The sequence below is a fragment of the Apis mellifera genome, linkage group LG7 (assembly GCF_003254395.2).
Source record: "Apis mellifera strain DH4 linkage group LG7, Amel_HAv3.1, whole genome shotgun sequence".
Taxonomy (NCBI): domain Eukaryota; kingdom Metazoa; phylum Arthropoda; class Insecta; order Hymenoptera; family Apidae; genus Apis; species Apis mellifera.
The window spans coordinates 4346364-4367523 of NC_037644.1; the positions used below are offsets into that span (position 1 = coordinate 4346364).

At 18.9% G+C, this 21160-nt stretch overlaps 1 protein-coding gene across 13 annotated transcripts in view; it reads right to left on the reverse strand.

Moving 5' to 3' along the window:
• Nucleotides 1-21160, reverse strand: part of LOC411986 — a 339481-nt gene that overhangs the window by 40411 nt on the left and 277910 nt on the right. For all 13 annotated transcript variants that reach the window (XR_003305069.1, XR_003305070.1, XM_026441971.1 and 10 more), the window contains 4 exons: nt 10974-11270; nt 6988-7098; nt 3695-3919; nt 2710-2864 (listed from right to left, as the gene is read on the reverse strand). Coding sequence is in view for 11 of the 13 variants with exons in the window: in XM_026441971.1 (XP_026297756.1) it covers nt 2710-2864; nt 3695-3919; nt 6988-7098; nt 10974-11270 (788 nt within the window). In the remaining 2 variants the exon portion in view is untranslated. The remainder of the gene's footprint in view (nt 1-2709; nt 2865-3694; nt 3920-6987; nt 7099-10973; nt 11271-21160) is intronic.

A 21160-nucleotide genomic window follows, 5' to 3' on the forward strand; every position in this document is an offset into this window, starting at 1 on the left:
TTAATAAGATTATTATCATACAAATCAAGATTTTTAATTGTAAATATAAAATATTTCTAAATGGCATTCAATTATATTAGAAAATTAAATAAAAAAAAAATATTTAGAATAAAATAATAATACTATATTAAAAGTAATCTAAAAAATAAATAATTTTTATGTTCATTAAAATTAATATCTATATTTTGATATTTTTGATATATACTAGTACAGAAATATATATAATGCGTATATCATATCATATATAATTGCAATTACAACACGGGATAAAGATTATTAATTGCGAGAAATTAAGAAGAGATAAATAATTAATAACGATACTGGAAACAATGTAAATATTTATATCTGTTCTTAATTTACATTCAATTAAATCCGTTCATTAAGAGAATAATAAATCTTTTACTCATGATTAAGAATTTCATAAAATATATTAATTATATAATAAACTAAAAAAACTTTGCTAATGTTAATATTACAAAAAATTATTTAATATATAATATTACAAAAATTATTTTAACTTTCAAAAATTTTGCAACATATAAAAAAATTAAGACATTAGGCTTAAATTGTATTAAAAGTTAATGAATAATAGCAATGCAAAATAATTAAATAATAAAATCATAAATATTTATATATTTAGTTTACTTACAATAAAATTAAATATAAATTTTTACATTTTTTAATATTATTTTTCAAAAATTATTTGAAATTTAAAAAAAAATTAAAAACTTGAAAACTATTCCAAAAATTCCAAAAAATTTTATTTAGAAAAATTATTTTCTAGAAACTATAAATATATATATTATGTTCAATTATAATTGAACAAAAATTATAATTTGATTAAAAAAAATTATGAATAAGAAGAAAATCATATGCACTATTTCGTAATTTTAGGAATAATTAAAAATAGGAATAGCGTTTATTGCAAGAAAAAAAATGAAGATAAAAAATGAATAAAATAAAAGATATAGAAGAAGATTATTACTATAAGATAATATACTATATTGAAGAAAAAAAATGAATAAAATGGAAGGAAGAAAAAGAAAGAGAAAAAAAAATGAAATAAGAAAAAAGAAGAAAATGTATGATAACTTGTTATTTAAAAGCTCTTTAAACTTACGCTTTAAAAAGACATGTCATAATAAGGAATGTCATAAATAAGGAATAACATTGTTAAGCAAAAGCTTTTATTTGCTAAAAAGCTATTATTTGTGTAACGAATTAACACCATCGTATCATGAATTAAAGAAAAAAGTGAATATCAAAATTAGATTTCGAATAAAAATAACAAATTAAAAAAAATACGAAAATATTAATACTTCGGAAATTTTTATTATTATGTGATACAAAATTTAAATTTAAAAAACAGATATATTTATAAAAAAAGAATTTTCAATAAAATTTAATTAAAGAATTAATTTAATTAAAGAATTAAAAATTTATAAATAATTTTATATATTCAATAATATATATAATATAAATAATATAATAAATATATAATAAATATAATAATATAATAATCAATAATATATATAATATAATAAATAATATAAATAATATTTATATTCAAAAAATATTTTTATATGCTAAAAATTATCATATAAAGTCGAAAAAAAAAATTTTATTTCTTATTTTCCATTTGATTTTCAATTTAATGATAAAATATCACATTAAACGTGATTTTTTTCAAATTTGATTAAATATTTATATATAATAAATATTTATAATTAAATATACAACTGATTGCTGTAAAAGAAAGTACTGTATTATAATAGCTTTATTTTCTGTACTTATTTTTAAATTGAATAATGAAAATCTATTTAAATTGTTATGAAAGCCAAAATATTTTTCTTTTTCTTATTGAATTCTTTTTTTTTCTACTAAATTTTGATTTGCATATAGATTGATATTTTTATAAATTTTTATTCTAATTTATAATTTAATATTATTTGACATAATTTAATATATTGTTAAAAACATTAAAAAAATTAATCAAAAAATTTTGAATAATTAATAAAAATTAAAAAGAATTAAATAAATGAAATGATTTTCAATTTTGAGATATATATATTAAATTAATATTATTATTAACGATATAATATATCCAAATAATATAGCCAAAATATCATGTCACCGATTCAATATTAAATATTTCACTTTCTATTCTTAATATCCAAATCTCGGTATTATTGCTATCTATCTATAAGAATAATTTAATAGCAATAAAATAGCAATAAGAGAAAAATCAAAAAAATTAAAAAAAGAATAAAGGAAAATGTAAATAAAAAAAAGAAAGTGATAAAACGAAAACAGAAATGATGAAAAACGAAGAGAAGATCAAAGACCGGGATAGTGAAATCAATGAGAAGCATTAAACTTCCGAGGAATTGCAAGGTCAACAACGAACTGGTTAATAATATCTATGCAGATAGAGATGCAAATAGGTTTGTGCATGATTATACAATGTGTTATAACATTTCCGCATTATGCGAATAGTTGGACCGCGCCCTGAGCTTGACATAATTATTGTTGCCCTTTCTCTGCATCGTCTGTTTTTCTCTCTTGTCACTATGCTCAATTCGACGTACGATCGACGAATATGGATAGTGAAAAGAAGAATAAAGAAACGATAGAAAAGAAAGAAATAGGATAATAGCGACAGATGGAAAGCTATGAATAGAATGGAAAAATGAAGAGAACAGCACTTACCTGTGATCTGCAATGCGTTGGCTCGGCTTGACTGATTTGCACCAATGCAGGAGCATGAGGGTAATAGTGCAACGTGGTCACGAGGGGTGTATCTGGTACGAGGGTTCCTGTCATCGAAGTCACAGTCTGCAATGCCTTTGTTGATTCCGTTGAGGCTATAAAATTTAGGATTTCAATAATATTATTTAGGATTCGTCAGGCATCGATAAATTTCCATATAAATATTTGCTTGATCATTGATTTTCATTAACGTAAGATATTTTTTCTAAATAATATGCATGATATGTATTTTCTATAATTTAAAAATTTATAGAAATAAAAAAACAATTTATTTATTATTATTTATATTAAATAAATCATTCTTTTTTATTATTTAATTTATGATATATTATATTAATTATCTCAATTATTTTGGTAAAATAGTTTTAGATTTCTATGGAACATGGAAATATAATTTTATAAAAAATGTTTTTATTTTTTTTTTCTATAATAAATTCCAAAATTATTATAAATATATTTTTAAAAAAAATATTAATTGAAGAATTTATAAAAATATTTTTATAATTTTTTTTATTAATATATATACAATGTACTATAAGAAAAAATTTTTAATAATATTGTTAAAAGAGTAGTGAAAACTAAAACTGAAGTAAAAAAGTATATATGTTAAATTTTTGATTTAACAATGATTTTTATCATTAAAAAATATTAATTGCACTTCAAAATTAAATTAATAAAAGAATTTTAAATTTATTTTAGATTTTTATAATTAATTCAATATCATCTAATTTTTTAAGAAAATATTAAAATATTTTTGATGTACAGAAGTATTATAACCTATAACAACAAAACTTTCTATTATGATAATTAAAATACAATTTCTTTCTATTCAATTCGTTACATGCAATTTTATTTTATTTTTTCTATATACATCTATCAATAATTTAATTCAAAATCTTCATTTCAAAAAATATGTATAACTTACTGATTATAGTAGTAGGACTGGTACCGCAATCTGCTTCTATCTTGACAATAGGTAAAGTACTCTGCTGTTTTCTTTTGCTTTCAGTGAGGACTAGCCTTGCGCCACCGATATCGCTCAGGAGCTGAAGAGATGGTGGTGGAGGCGGAAGCAAAAGAGACGGTGGCGCGACATTTCCATTATTATGATTCGAATAATTTGGCCATACTACTGCTTGTTGCATTTGTTCTATAAAAGGAAAATCATATTCTTCAAAAATATAAAAATTATTTAGAAAAGGATTTATTAATTTTTATGGTCTTGAAATATATTGTCAAATTTAATATTTTAAACAAATATTTTTATACATATATCTGTTGCATAGCTTTAATTTACGAGATATCAGTAAAAATACTTTTAATCCTATATATCATAGATAAGCAAAATATTGCTTTGAAGAAAGCACATACTGAGAATTAATCTCTATGAATCAAATAACTATATCGTACGATTTTTGTTTTCAAAAAGGACAAGAAAAAATACAAAGATTGAGTGAGATAGCGGTAAATTATAAAGCGATCGAGTGAATAATAATGCTATTCTTACAATGCTATTCTTTAGAAAACAGTAGAACAATATCTTTCTCTATCATTAAACAATTTTGAACAGATATAAAGATTGTAGTTTCTTACTTTCATGAATCTGTCATTCATTTTTGGATTTCTTATTTTGCAGACGATATTAAATAAAAAATACCGATATGCTTATTTCGAGCCATACGATTGTTGCTTTTTTTTGGAACAATACTGTATATAGTTTAAAGTTAGCTTCATCAATGACTTTGATGTTGATATAAATAAGTATTATGTTATAGATTATTATATATTAATTTATTATTATTATATATCAATTCTCAAAAGATTTTAATCATTTTTCATTGATAAAAAATTATTCAAAATATTTCAATAATACTATGTAATTTTTTAATATTTTACAGATGAAAATATTAGAAAATATATTTCTATTAAATTAGATTATAATTTTGTTTTTAGGTTATAATTTGATTTAGATAGTCGCAATTTTGTCTAACCTAATCAAACTAACTTAAAAATATGAAAAAAAACCGTTATTTCAAATTATCTTTTATTGAATTGATGTCAATTAAGGTTATGTTAATAGAAGAAGAAACTTATGATTCTTTTTTTGATATTGATTGAATTAATCTAAATAATATTGATAATAATATATTATAAAATTCTAAATTGTTATTAGTATCTATTATTCAATTTAAATTAATCTAACTTAATCTAAACTTATATCAAATCTAATCAAAACATATTTCAAATCTTAAAATACGATATACAATAATTATATATTTTATCGAATTTAATGAGAAATTCCTTTCCCAAATAATCATTCAATATTGTATTTTATATTACTTATAAATTATGTATAATTTCTTCTTGTATATGAAAAAAAAACTTTTCAATTATAAAAGTTATAAAAGTTTAAAAAATATTTTATTACAAAAAAAAAAGAAAAGAATTCTGAAATATCCTGATATATTTACATTTTATTATATTAAAAAAAAAAAGTATTTCAGAAATAAGTAGTCAAATTTTTGTATTATATTTTATTTTTTTTATGATAGAATATTTTATTTTATTTTAAAAAATGTTTAAAATTTAAGTAATTTTATATTGCAGTAATATATGCATCACAATAATATTCTTTATAATTTTCATTAGCTTGTTTATATCTAATCGATATTAAAATGAAACTTTCTAGAAAACCATAATTATCAAACATTTAAAACCTATTATTTCATAATGTAAATTGCTTTCAATATCAAGATAATTTGCTCTACTACAATTTGCTAATTAAAACTTATAATTCCTTTTATTCATATTTATTGATATAAATTTCAAGATGAACAAAAATGTTTATATATTTTGAAAAGAAAGAATTTTCAGATATGTTTATATTTATATTTTTTTTTCATTATTTTATACGGCACCAAAATTTGAATATTTATTTTTGAAATAGTTAAATAAAAGCACTATTTTATCAATAATGCATTTAATATGTCATTTCAATAAAAAAATAATTAAATTCTTTTTCATTAATATACCTACTTTTTAACATTCGGCTTTTTAATTCGGCTTATTTTCATTCATCTTATAGTTAATATTCAATTTGTAAAAAATGTCTCATAAATTTCTTCGACTTTCTCGCATATTTTTCGATTGTGTGTTTCTCGATTTGTGTTAATGATATCATAACATAGAAAAATTATTCAATTTAATGCTATTAGATATTTAATGATATATAAGTTTGATATATAATGATATATAATGATATATAAGTAATGAAATTTAACAATTATCATTTAATAAATCATCATTTGTGTTTATATACTTGAAAATATATATATATTAAGATAAAATTTTTTTTTTCAAATCTTTGAAAAAATGAATAGATATATATATCACTAATATGAACTTTTTTATTTTTAAGATTAAATATTGTTTTTTTCTAAATTATTAAATTATAATAAATATCTAAATATGCATGTACACATATATAATAAAGTTATGTAATAAGTCTATTTCGACAAATAAATAGCTTTTTTTTTATTAGGATTATTTTTTTTCTATTAAAAGAATAATTTATTAATTTTATTATAAACTTTTCAACAATTATAAAAAACAAAAAACAGTTATTTCTTATTAAAAGAAAAATAGTTTTCTATCAGGATAATGTATGACTGGACATATTTTATTAAATATTTAAATATTAAAATTATTAAAATATATATAAATATTATAAAATAAATATAAAATAAATATAAATATTAAAATTATTAATTTAAGATAAAATATTTTCCTTCGCTTATCATATTTATTTGATTTTTAATTTACATGTTTGGTAATTATCAAATTCACTTGTTATCAAAGTCAATGAAAAATCTTGAATATTTTAATGTAAAATATTTTAATACAAATAATATAAATAAATATTTTAAAAAATTAAAAATTTTATATATTAAATAAAAAAATTAAGACATGATAAATCATAGAATAAAATGATTTATATAAAAAATAAAATGTTATATATACATCATAAATAACATATATACATTGAATAAATAACATTTTATATAAAGTTATTAATATTAAATAATAATATTTAAATAATATTTTCATAAAGAAATGCCAATAAGCTTATCATAATTTAATATTTTATAATTATTTATAAATAATTATTATTAAATAAATAATTTAATAATTATTTATTGTACATTGCATTTAACATACCAGCCGCATGAATAAGAAGAAGATGACCCGTTGTTGGATCTCTAACCAATTGTAGGCCACCTTGAAGACCAACACCCATCTGAGGAAAACCAACTGGTTCCATTGGCATCGCTATAATATTTTTGAATGAATTAATAAATTATATTTAAAATATTAAATTTAATATTTTGCTTTATGAAAATAGAATGTATATAAGAATATATATATATATATATATATATATATATATAAAATATATTTTAATAAAATTAATCTTACTTATTAAATTTTAATTGATAAATAATTTTATATATAATTTTTATATATAATTTTAATATGAAAAAACTTGAATTGACAAAGAAATATTATAATTACAAAAAATTTCAGAATTTAATTTAATAGAATATGCGAAGAGTAAATTTTTATTAAATAAGCAAAAATATTTATTGATTTAGTATTCAGTTTAAATGATAAGTATAAAAAAGATGAAAAGAATATTAAAAAAATCAGCACTCTGATAGAACATAAATTAATGTAACATTTTCACTATATTTTGAAATTAAAAAAAAAAATGTTACATTAAATTAAATAGAAAGTTCCATTTATTTAACAATTTTTTTACTCAAAAAAAAAAATAATAAAAAATTAAAAGAACCATTCTCAATACAAACAATACGATCTTGTTCGTTTTTATATCTACGATAAAATCACCTCACGTCGTTTTCATCCCTTTATTCCATATTGCCTGCAAATTTCAAACCTTTCTCCATCAAAGAATTCCCCAATACTTCGCTGTCAACTCAAATTAAAAACCATTTTTTATCGAGCATGGAACGAGGTCAAAAGATTTTTCATGGCATTGCGTCATTTTTTCAATCGTGATCAAGAAAATCAACAGCTGAATCAAAAATGCAAGCAAAGAGTTAAAAATCGACAATTTGAATGCAAAGGTTCGTGAATGATTTAGATAACACGAAAATGTCCTACGCGAATATACATAGATGTTATTTGGATAAATGTCACGCGGTCACCAAAGGAGGTCACCCTTACAAACAAGAAATGAATTCTATTCGAAATTGCACTATTTGAAAATGTTGCACAACAAAATACATATATTTTTAGAAAATTATATTATTATTCTTCTTTGTTTTATATATAATCATATTATATATAAATAATATATAAAATTATATATAATTTCATTATATATAATTAATATGATCGATACATATGAATCGATACATACGACGAATGTATCAATACATTAAATATACAAATCAAGAAAATATTTATTTTAATTTATAATGTTAAAATTTGAATAAAATTCTGATTAAATAATTCTTATTGACATCAATAAATTTAATAATTTTTTAATTAAAATTAGAATTATTGATTAATATGATAAATTTTTTTTTACAAATTAGGATTTTTTTATTTTTACAATTTATCAAATATTTATTATCAAATTAAATAAAAATAAGTTTCCTGATTTTATATTTTGTATTTGTAATATAATAATTTGTAATATAAATAGAATTTATAATTCTAACTCAAAACATAAGAAAATTAAAATGTAAATCTTCATAAATTCATTTATACTTGAAAATTTTGAAATACTATTATAATATTGATGTAATGACTAATATTAATATTTCTGTTAATTTTTTTATCTTTATAAGAAATCCCATTTTAATGAAATCTATTTTAAATTCTTTTATTCAATTTTCAATTTAATTAATAAAATTTTTTGAAAATTTTCGAACTATTACGAAATAATCAAATATACAATAAAATACTCTCTTTCAATGAATTATTAAACAAAAATATGATTACTATCATATATTTAAATGTGTAATATAAAATATAATATGATATAATAAGGTCATAAAAAATATAAAAGATATTTTGCATTTATTGTTATATCAATTATATATATATATATATAAATTATTTAAAATTTTCTGATAATTGTTCAAACTTATATAGCTCATTGAAATTGAAAAAATTATTTTACAAATTAACCAAAAACATAAAAAGAAGTGAAAATTCAAATTAAAAATAAAATAATTAGCAAATCAAGTGAAAATTATTTTTTGAAATCAAAAGAAAATCGTGATTTATTAATAATTCATTATGTTTGTAACACAATTATATTATACAATGAATTTTCAAATTTTGAATACATTTCGTTCAAATGATCTAAATTATTCGAATTTCGAATTAAATTTCTTCATTTAAAATAATATAAATTCAATTAATTAATTTTAAATCTCCAAAATTTAAAATATAAAACAATATTAAATATATTAATTCTTCTCAAATATATTAATTCTCAAACAATTAATTCTATTTTCTTATCTATTTTAAAAGATCATATTGATAAATAATGATAAAACAAATTCAATAATTGAATGTTTCCATTTATAATTATATACATAATATATAATATTTTTTGTTTTTTCAAAATGTTCAAACTTTAAATCCTTTGAAATTGTCTATTATATTTAAAATTAATCTATTGTAATCTATAATAGATAATATAATAATATAATAATCTAAAATAGTCTATTGTACTTAAAAAAAAATAGATAATCCTCAACGATTTACAAAGTTATTAAAAATGGTCACTTGATAAATACGCATTTGTCATGCGTTAGATATTTCTATTCCAATCAAATGAATAAAATTAATTGTGGCAATTTTTTGGAAAATTCAAAAATTTCTCAATGTCACATGAAATAAATAAATGCGATGAATAAAAAGGGATGACGCACCGAATACCAAAAGATTTGCTCAGCTTAACTAAATGGCAGTCACAGTTTGTAAATAAATATCCGATTATTGAAGTGATTTATTCCACCATGCAATCCACCAGAGAATTAACCAAAAAAAAAAAAAAAAAACGAATTTGGTAGTTATAATACTATTAATTCGTGAAATTGGAAACAAAGCCTTAATAAACGATAAACTTGACAAACTGTAAGTTTTTTACTTTTCTTTAAATTCAATTATATAGAATTAAATTTGAACATGAAAATTTGATACATTTTTTATTATTTAATACGTAAATATATAATAAAAAAAAAAAAGAAAAATAAAAAAGGAGAATTTAATCTTGAACAAGATTTGATATAATGAAAATGTTATTGATAATTAATTATATTTTTATATCATAAATATTATAAAAATTACATATAAATAAATATTATAAATATATATTATATTATAAAAATAGTTATATTATATTTTTAAAATTTTATAAATAAAATCTATGAATTACTGGATAAAAAATAAAAAAATGTGTTTAATAACAATTTTTAATCTTTTCGAGATAAATCTTTTTCTTAATTCTTCAAACTATATATTTTTATTAGCATCTATTTCAAATTTGTAAATATTTAAAAATGTTTTTAAAAATTTGAAAAATATTCAGTTATTTAGTTGAAAAATATTTATCATTTAATTAATTTTTTATATCTGTAAAAATATTATAGTAATTTCATTCCAAAAATTATCTTGATAAATTCATGGTATACTTATATTTTAAAAGATTTATTTTAATTAATTTGATATTTTATATTTTTATTCAATTTTATTTTACCAAAGGAAGCAAAAATTAATCTTATATTACATATATTCAAATAGAATACATATTCCTCAAAAATTATTTCATTTAAACGTCTATACATTATCCATATATCCGATTCGCATATATTAAATTTTGATATTTTCAATATTTTTCAATTTGACCACAGATAGATAAAAATATTTTATTGTATTCTACATTACAATAATAAATTTTTTTGATTGTGTATTAATTATATATAAATATATAATATAAATATCAATATATAAAAGCAAGCAAATTACGATTATATATAAATAAATGTTAACCTCTTTTTTTTTAAAAAAAAGAGACATTTTATACATTATATATTATAGTAATCCAAAAAATGATTTCTTCAAAAAATAAATGTATAAAAGGAAAAAAGGTGTTCAGTACTCACCTGCAGCTGCAGCTGCAGCAGCCGCGGCCGCCGCGGGGTACTGCCATAAGGTTGGCGGCCATGCGGCTGTGGCTGCGGCCGTGGCAGCGGTTGCCGCGCTTGCCGCGGCACCGATGCTACCCAACGTGGAATTTAGGCTGGAATTCAGGCTGGAATTCAGGCTCGAGCCAAGAGCGGCGTTCAGTGAGGGTGCAAGAGCTCCCGAGGGAATGGCAAGGTGGGCCGGTCGGTCTTCCCCTCCAGGTCCTCCGCAATGCACCAGGGTCGCACCGCCTACTGCCATGGCCGTGCTTGAACCTACCAACAGGCCCAATCATATGTATTTCTCTTCTCATAATATTAAATTTCTCTTCCGATACTATAAGTACGCTTATTATTATTTTGCTATATATTCTGATAATACTGATGTTATTGTATGATTATCATTGAATCAATATTGATAATTTGAAATATTGAAATTGAAGAAAGATTTAATAATTCTAATTTTAATAAGTAAAATAATAAGTTATTTCAAGGAATACATACAATGTTTAGATTAAATACATAGAAAATTTAAAAAATGTGATTTTAAATTTAAAAATTAAAGAGTAAAATAGAAAGATTATGGTAAAAAATAAATATTCAAAAATATTCGTTAAAGTTTATTTCTCAAATTTATAATTTAAATAATTTTGAATTAAATGAAATAAGATAGTATTAAAGTTAGACAGCTCCATCTTTGTTATATTCTAATCTTGTTATATTTATTATATATATCTTATATTATATATCTTATATTTTAATCTTGTTTAATTCAATGCAAAATTAAATTATTTATTATTTGAAAAATAAGTTTTAATTGATATTTTTACATATTAACTTTTATACTTATTTTAGTTCATAAAATTATTCTTTAAATTTTTTTTTTCGAACAATTTATATATCTTTATATTAGGAATATATTAAATTATATTATAGTTTGTGCAAATTTTTAATTATAAAAAAATTTAATACTCAGATTCGCAATAAAAAATATATTTATGCTATTATTATTGCTATTATTGTAATTATTATTTCATTTTTATTCTTATTTTTTCAAACAGTGAAATAAATGAAATAATAATATTTAACAATATAATTTATTCTATTTATTCATCTTTTATAAATGATTTTTTTCTTTCTGTTAAAAAAACAAGCAATAAAACAATTTTAATAAATTTTAATTTACAAATTATTTTTTTTCTAATTATAATAAAATAAAATAAATTATAATAAAATTAAATAAAATTTACAATAGAATTTGTGTAAAAAAAAATATATTTAATTTTTAAAAATGTATTTAAATTTTTATGCATATTTAAGTATAATTGGTTCTACTTTTTATTTATAATTTAATATAATAACATTATTATTTCATAATAATATTTATCTATCATCTAATTTCTTTAAATTCTAAGCAATATATCTATTTAATAAATTTTAATTGTAAAACTTTTGAACAAATGTATACTCCATAAAATTTGTTTCTTTTTTTTTTGAAATTAAAATTTCAACAAAGTTATTAATTATTTTAATAAAAAGTAATTCAAAATAAAATAAAATTTCACGATACGATTTTTAAATCATTATTACCATTCACAGTACAAATTATATTTTATTCTCTAAGTTCTTCATTAAATCATTTTCCATTAAATTATTCTCAACCAATAAATCAGCAAATTTGTATTCTAAAATATTTATTATCATCATTTATTTTCATTTAATAATTTGAAAATCGATAATTACATATTAAAATATATGTATATACATAGCATTATATACATAGTATTATTAATAAAGACTAAGAATGATAATTCATGAACAATGTAAAGTATAGTGGTGATTATTTAATTTTCAAATCTATTTTCATCTTTATAGAAATGTGTGTGTAAATAATATGTCAAAAGTGTTACAAACTATTTTCTTAAAACTTAATGAAGATATTAACTCGTTTTTCTTATAATTAAATGATAGAAAGATTATAGAGAAGTTAATTTTTTAATGTACAATATATCCTTTCAAACTTACTAAAGAGAAAATCTCTCTCATTTCCAACATTTTCTTAATGCAAAATATATGATATATAATTTTTCATATTTCTTATTAAGATAGCTATTATTGAATAACATGTATATATCAGTAATATATATTTACATATAAATCATTTTCTTTTATTTTAAAAAATTCATTTCAGAGAGAAACTTCGGACAAAAAGAAACAAAATATTTTATTAAATATTTAAAATGATGTCCTTAAAGGTCCAATATATTAAATTCTTTTCAAATGCTCTCCTGAATGATTTGAATATATATAATCAAAGAATTATTAAATATAAACAATATTCTTGTATCTTTTTTAATATTATTAAATGTTCGATTTGTTATATACAAAAAATTAATTGCTGTTATTATTTAATTATATAAAAATGAAATTGATATTTTAATGAATTGATATTTTCTTAGATATTTAGTTAGATTCTAATAAAAGTTTACGTTTTATTTTACTATGTTTGCATTTAACATATAGGCCGAATAGAATAGTGCATTAAAAATACTATTTCAGCGTTGTATAACAATGAATGACTACAACGAAAATTTCTGTTTTTTGTTTATTAGATGAAACAGTCATCTTTTTTCTCATCTTGATTAGTCATTTCCTTTTATCTTCATCTTAACTATGATTCATATCGGAATTGATAAAAGATTATATCTGATATTACCACTATTCGTGATCGATTTGAATAAATTGCTGAATGTACTTTTATCAAGTGTGATTTTAAAATCTTTAGTAATCTTTTATTTTTTTCATAGTAATCATATGAATTTTAAAACGAAAAGAAAAATATATATTTTAATATATAATAAATAAAATATATAATAAAAATAAAAATTGAAAATTATAAATAATTATAATTAAATAATAAAGAGATAAAAAGATAATTTTAGATATTTTATAAGATAATTAATGATAAATTATATAATTAAATGGTAAACAAAAAAATTTTATATTTTTTTAAAAATTTTTATATTTTTAATAAATATTTTCTCTTTTAATTTCTTATGGAAATTCTAATTTTTAATTAATCTCTTAATTTATTTCTTGTACAATTTTATATTATAATAAATATAAAAGAAATAGTATCTCGAATACTATCATTAATAAAAAATTATTTGTAAAAAATGTAAAAAATTTTATATCTAAATTGAAAATTATATTTAATTTGAAATTGATGTTGAATATATTTGCATTATATATATTTACAATGTATTAACTGTTAAAATATTTGAGAAATTAACTGAGTATGTTACGAAATTAGCAAAAATATATAATATTGAGAAATCTATGATTATTAATATTAAAAAAATAGAAGAATGAAATGAAAAATTATTTGAAAATTGCATATTCCTTTATATATTAAAAAATTTGTATAATTTGGTAATTGTGGCTAAAAAAGTAGAAATTCTAATTTTTTTTAATAAAAACAATTTTCAATTTTGTTGTAAATAAGCATATTACTTTTTTCAAAATGTACAAATGTACAAAATATAAATTCATATAAAAAAAAAAATTCTGCTTTATTATCCGAAAATTCTTTGATCTAAAAATCTTATCTCTTTATCAGTACTGATAATAAAAGTTTTATTATAATATCAATAACATACATAATATTTTAAACTTTTCATATTATTACTTCAAAAATTAATTCGCAAATAATACATTCTCTGAAATATTTTTTACACAAAAGTAGAAAAAAAATTTTTGTTAATAAGTTACTCATTGACAATTTCTAGCCTCTCAAATGAACTTGATAAAAAAAAGATATATAAAACCTTTTTCCCTATAAAATTTTACTTGCTTCATTTCCATCCGACATATTCCTAATATCGGGAATATTTCTACCCCAAAGGAACGGATAATACGCCGATACACGCCGATGTATGCTGCCATGATTCCGCTGCAAAATTATTCACGTTCAGAAAAATTCCGCTCTCATCCGCTTCTCTCGTTTCACGACGAACGATCCATAATACGGCTCGGTCGCGCGAAAAAGTATCGATATTCCACACAATGATTGGATATCTTCTGATAGGGTTCGAACGATCACCGTAGAAACGAACGAATAATTACTACCGATCTTTCGAAAACGAGATAAGAAGAATCTCACGTGACACATTAAAATCAATAAATTTGTATTTGTTGTACAATCATTCTCATATCGCTTAGTATCGCAATAAAACCTGTGTAGTTATTAATGATTATCGATTCACTTCTTGATAATATATTACACTATTATGTATTATATATTACTATTATGTATTATATTTATCAAATATATAAGACATTGAGATTTGAATTTATTAATAAAGAATAAATAATCAATAAAATGAACACATATTGCATAATTGCAAAATGTCTTATTGACAAAGAATAGTTCTTTTAAATGGTTTCTTTTATATAAGCACAATAATAACGTATCATCCGATTCATTTATTGATTGCACTACTAATCCTTTAAAAATTTGTAGATTAATTAATTTATAGGTTAATTTTTAAAATTCCATAACAAAAATAAAATTTATTCTATATATTAAAAGAATATAATCATATTTTTTAAAAAAAAATTTGACCAAACAAATAAAATTTACAGAATAAAAATTTATTTATTATTTATTTATTTATAATTTTCAATATTGAAAAATTAAAAATTTTTTAAATAGCAAAATATTTAAATAAATTGAGACTTCTAAATTAAAATTAAAAAAAAAGAAACTCAATCAGATAAATAATTAAATAATAATTCATTGTTAGCTAATTTTATCAATTTTAAAAATCAATAAAAACTATAAAATTCAAGTTCCTTATTTTTTTTTTTAAATTCGAATTCAGTGAATGATAATTTAATAACTTTTTCTTTTTTTCAATTTCATATGATTTACGTTATAGTTTAGTTTAAAAAAAATCTTCAATATCGAGATGAAAAAATATAGCAATGATCTATATGTAATTTCCAAATCAAATAGCGATATTAAAATATATAAAAATTAAGTTTTTATAAGAAGACAACTGTATTTAATCAATATATACTTATAAATTCAGCAAATTGTTTATGTACAATATATACAATATATATATTGATTAATATTTTTACATATCATATTTTTTAAATTTAAAATTCAGAATTGATCTTTTAAAGATGTCTGATATATACATATATATCATGAATGTCTCGTATATAAAATATTTTATATAATAATAAATTTATTATTTAAATATTATTATTTAAGAAAAATCAATAATATTTTAAATTTAAAAAATTTTTATTTTCTAAAATTTTTTAATTTAAATAAATATAATTATTAGATCATTATTATTACATCAGTTACAAGTACTTTATTATACTTTGTGCTATTTATGATATCACATTTGGCATATACAAAATTGAAAATTTCATTTTAGAATTGCTTGTCATTTCTTATTGATAATAAACATCTGAAAAGACTTATCTCATTATCTAGAATTATTTTTTTCAATTTGTTTCGGCATAGATAAATTAGATAATTTAGTTATTATAAAAAAAAACATATTATATTGATAACTTTAAAATTTTTTTTAATCTAATTGCATAAAATTATAAGAAATTGATTTATAAAGAAATTTCTATATTAATACTAAATAAAATTTCTATATTAAAACTAAAAGCTTTTCATTAAAAAAAAATTTAAAATTTGATATAAAAAAAAATAAAAATTTAAATATTGATCTTTTAATATAATAAAGCAAGAAATAGAAATTTTTCTATTAATAAAAAAAATCTAATGATTCATATATCTATATTTTTTATTACTAATTTTAGAAATTATTTGTATTTATATGTTTCATCAATAAATTAAACATTTCTTAATTTACAATTAATTATACGCACAATTCTATTTTAATGTTATATTCTACACGTATTATAAATATCAAATTTGCAAAAACAAATTACGTATATATGGTCACATAATAAGTTACATAATAATTCAACAAAATTAATTTATCTTGGGTACTAATTTTTTTATCAATTTTCTTTTAAGCTTCGAAAATTTTCTTTTTACAAGTTTATCGTGACCTTATGTCGTTTTGAACGATTATCTATCGTTATATCGAAGCACCATGTTCCAACATATACAATTTATCTCTCTGAATCATACACCTGCCGTAAAAATGAAAGCTCCTGAGAGTATTTTATGATATGAAGAGACAAATGTTCTTTACAACCTTACAGAATGTACTGTCAATCGTTTACATGGAAAAAGATATTACTTTAAAGAAATTAAACAAATTTTGAAAAGTTATTTAATTTTAAAATGCAAAATTCTTTTTAATACACATGCTATTTCAATAATTAAATTACAGAAAAGTAAAAATTTAAGAAAATTTAATAAAAATACAATTTTTTACTTTCTATTATAAATTTTACAGAATTTTCATAGAATACTGATTATATGAAAAAGTATCATATTTTTTTATTTTTATAGTGTATTTTTTGATTTATAGTGTATTTTAGTGTATTTTTTTATTATTTAATTAATTCTTTCATTATAATTTCTTCTTAAAAAAATATTCTTATAACAAATATTCTTAATATGAAAAGATGCGCACAAAAGTTTCATATTTTGTATAATTGATTATAATATATAATTTTTGAATAATTGATTATAATATATAATTGATTATAATATATAACTTTTAATAAAATACTAATAAAATAACTAATAAAAATTAAAATAAATATGTGATATTATAATTGAATTATATAATTTAAGTTTATCTTAAATAAAGTAAAGTAAAGTATATATATATATATATAATTTTAGCAAAGTTTTAGCTAAGAGAATAAATGATTTTAATATTTAAAGATATAAATATATAAGTATATAAATAACATAATATAACTACATATATTCTTTATAATAAAAATCATAAATATCTATTCCAATTAATAAAAATTTGTTAACAACATCCACTCTATAAAAAAATACTGGAAGAAAAATATTTAAAAATAATTAATAAAAATCAACTTTGTAATAAAAATTCCTAATATTTATTTTATCTTTAAAAAATAAAAGTATATGAAATATTCAATCTGAAAGAAAAAAATGTATAATCGCGAACGAAATTTCATCCGGGTCTTTTGGATCTTGACGCGTGGAAAGATGATTAGTTTCATACCCCTCGGACGGCGGAAGAGGAATTTTCGAAGAACGTCGACAGCCCTTCGCTGTCCTTCGTTAATATTCCGTCCAGATGTTTCAGCTCGCTTTAGGAATGCTGATGGCTGCAGCATTGCTTCAAATGAAAACAGCCATAAGATATATTCGATAACGCTTATCTCGTGTGCGTAGGCAACCGTGTGGAAATACAATCTAATATTCTATAGGTAAGGCAGCCGCATAACGAAGGAAAATTCTTATGTGTAAGTAACGATGAGAATGATTCAAAAAATTATTAAATATTAATCAACTCTGTGGGAATATTTAATTTTATTGTAGAATAAGAAATACATTAATTAAATTTAATAAAGGAATCTTTTGTCTTTTATTATTAGATTATATTTAATGTCTAATATATCATAAAAAAATACAAACATTTATATATCATTGTTTTTATATAATTTGATTAAAATATGTTTAATTTTTATCCCCAAAATTTTTGGTTTGTTGCTTTGATTCTTTTATGTAAAAATTTATTGATGTATTGATATATGAATTATCTCTCAATATTATTTTTTAGTTCTAATCTATTAATTTCAAAACAAAAAAATCTAAAAAAATTTGCAAACGATTGTTTTTTTTAATTATTATTAATAAATATATTTTATCCCTTTCTTAAAACTAATTTGTTTATATATAGGATATTAATGTTATATCTTCGTAGAATACGTTAATATATTTAATAATTTTGGAAACTCACTTCTAGAGCTAAAACAAAAACAAAAAATTGATATATACAAATATTGGTTAAGGTTTATTTCTAAATATTAAATTATTAAATTATAAATAATTGACTTAAATAAAGCAAGATAGAGATATGTGACAATAATATGATGAAGATAAATGAAGAATGAAAATGATTTATGTCTATTTTTAAAAAATTTAAATTTATATCGTTTAATTTAATAAATAAGCTCTAATTAATATTTTATATAGCAACTTTTCTATTTGTTTCTATTTATCGAATCGATTCTCTAAAAATCCCACAAATATATTACCTATACATATACTTTTATGATTATATGTATAGCGCGAAGTATTTATAAGAAATTCTCATATCTATATTTTTGAATTTGTTTTAGATTTATACATTTTATCTATATAATTTTAATAATTTTAATAATATATTTAATAAACTTAATAATTTTAATAATATTAGAATATTAAATTATATACATGTTAGTGTTAATATTTTTAAAAATATTATATTCATAAAAATATTTTATTCTAAGTACTACTAACAATAACTGAATCATAAGCTGAATTACATATTACATATTAAGCTGAATTAACAATAAATCATTTTATATATATCATTTATATTTATTATATATATATAATAAATCATTTATATATATCAAATTTTTAAAAAAAATTTCTTATTAGAGGAAAGAGAATAAAATATTCTATATTATTATGATTTTTTTTAATATTATTAATTACATTATTGTTAAATATATCATTAATCTTTACAGAAATACAATATAATAATAATAAGAAATACAATATAATATAATAACAATATAAATATAATAAGACAATATTTAATTTAACATATTTTTGTAATATAAGTCTCTACTTAAAAAACTTATATAATTTAATTAAATTTTTGTCTAAATGCTAAGATTTGAGATATTCTATGAATATTTATATTTTTTTATATTATTTATTTAACATAATTTTCAACATTTTTATGTATTATTAATCAACTCTATAAATAACATAAAAGTAAAAAATATTTATATACATTTTTATATTTATATGATGATCATACTATATTTTGATCATACTATATAGATATTATGATCAAATTTATAAGATTTTAGAGAAATGTTCAAAATTTAAAAATTATAATTTTAATTAAAAAATATAAAGAAATTATTTTACATATTATGGATAATATATATTTATTATTTTTTTTCGAAATTAAAAATTAAATTTAGAAATTAAATTGCATTTTCACAAAATATATTTTTCGAATTATTATAAAAATACAAATTTCTGAAATTTTAAGATTCAATTTTACCATTTAAAGATTAATTACTATTAGAATTCAGTTTACAATTCAGTTATTATTTAACTTGGTATTTTAATTTCGATAAATGAATGAAATTTATTAATTCAGACATTCTCTTTTTATTGAAATGAAAAATTCAAAAAAATATTGTTTCTATAAAAATAATTTTGTTTTTTGTCGAATTTTATTGAATGTAACTTATTATTATAATAATCGAATGTGGTTTTTAGTATAAAATATCGCTGTTAATAAAAAAAATATCATTATAAGGTATGGTGACGCAATGGATTCGCCTTAAACACGATACACGGAACAATATACAACCAACGCACTATCAGACAGGTATGAAAAGTAATTAGCCTAGAATGAGTTTTTCTCTGTGGTTTCATATACGCGAATGTAGTTGACCCTGAGCATTATTGCGTATCAAAAGCGGATAAAAGTTACGGCAGAAAATGCTACAGCAATTCTTGATTTTGGTTTCATATGCATAAAATGAGATAAAATGAAATCATATAATTTTGATATTAATTAAATTATATAATAAAAAATTAGGATTATAATTGATTTTTAGAATTTTTTTACTAAATAGTATATAATTAATATTAATAATTTTCTTTAGAAAAAAAAATTAATAATTTTAGCATTCTTCATATAATATTTTATTTTATGATTTAAAAAAAAGGGAGGGGAATTATTCTTAAGATTTTTTTTTTATCAATAATTTTTTTAATTTATAAAACCATAAATTAAATATGTATTTTAGTAATAATCATTTAAAAACTTGATTTATTAACATTTTCAATATTGAATTAAGATTTTGTTGCACTAAATTTGAATAATGATATAAAATAATATATAATGATATAAAAATGTACATAGAATAATAATAATGTATTG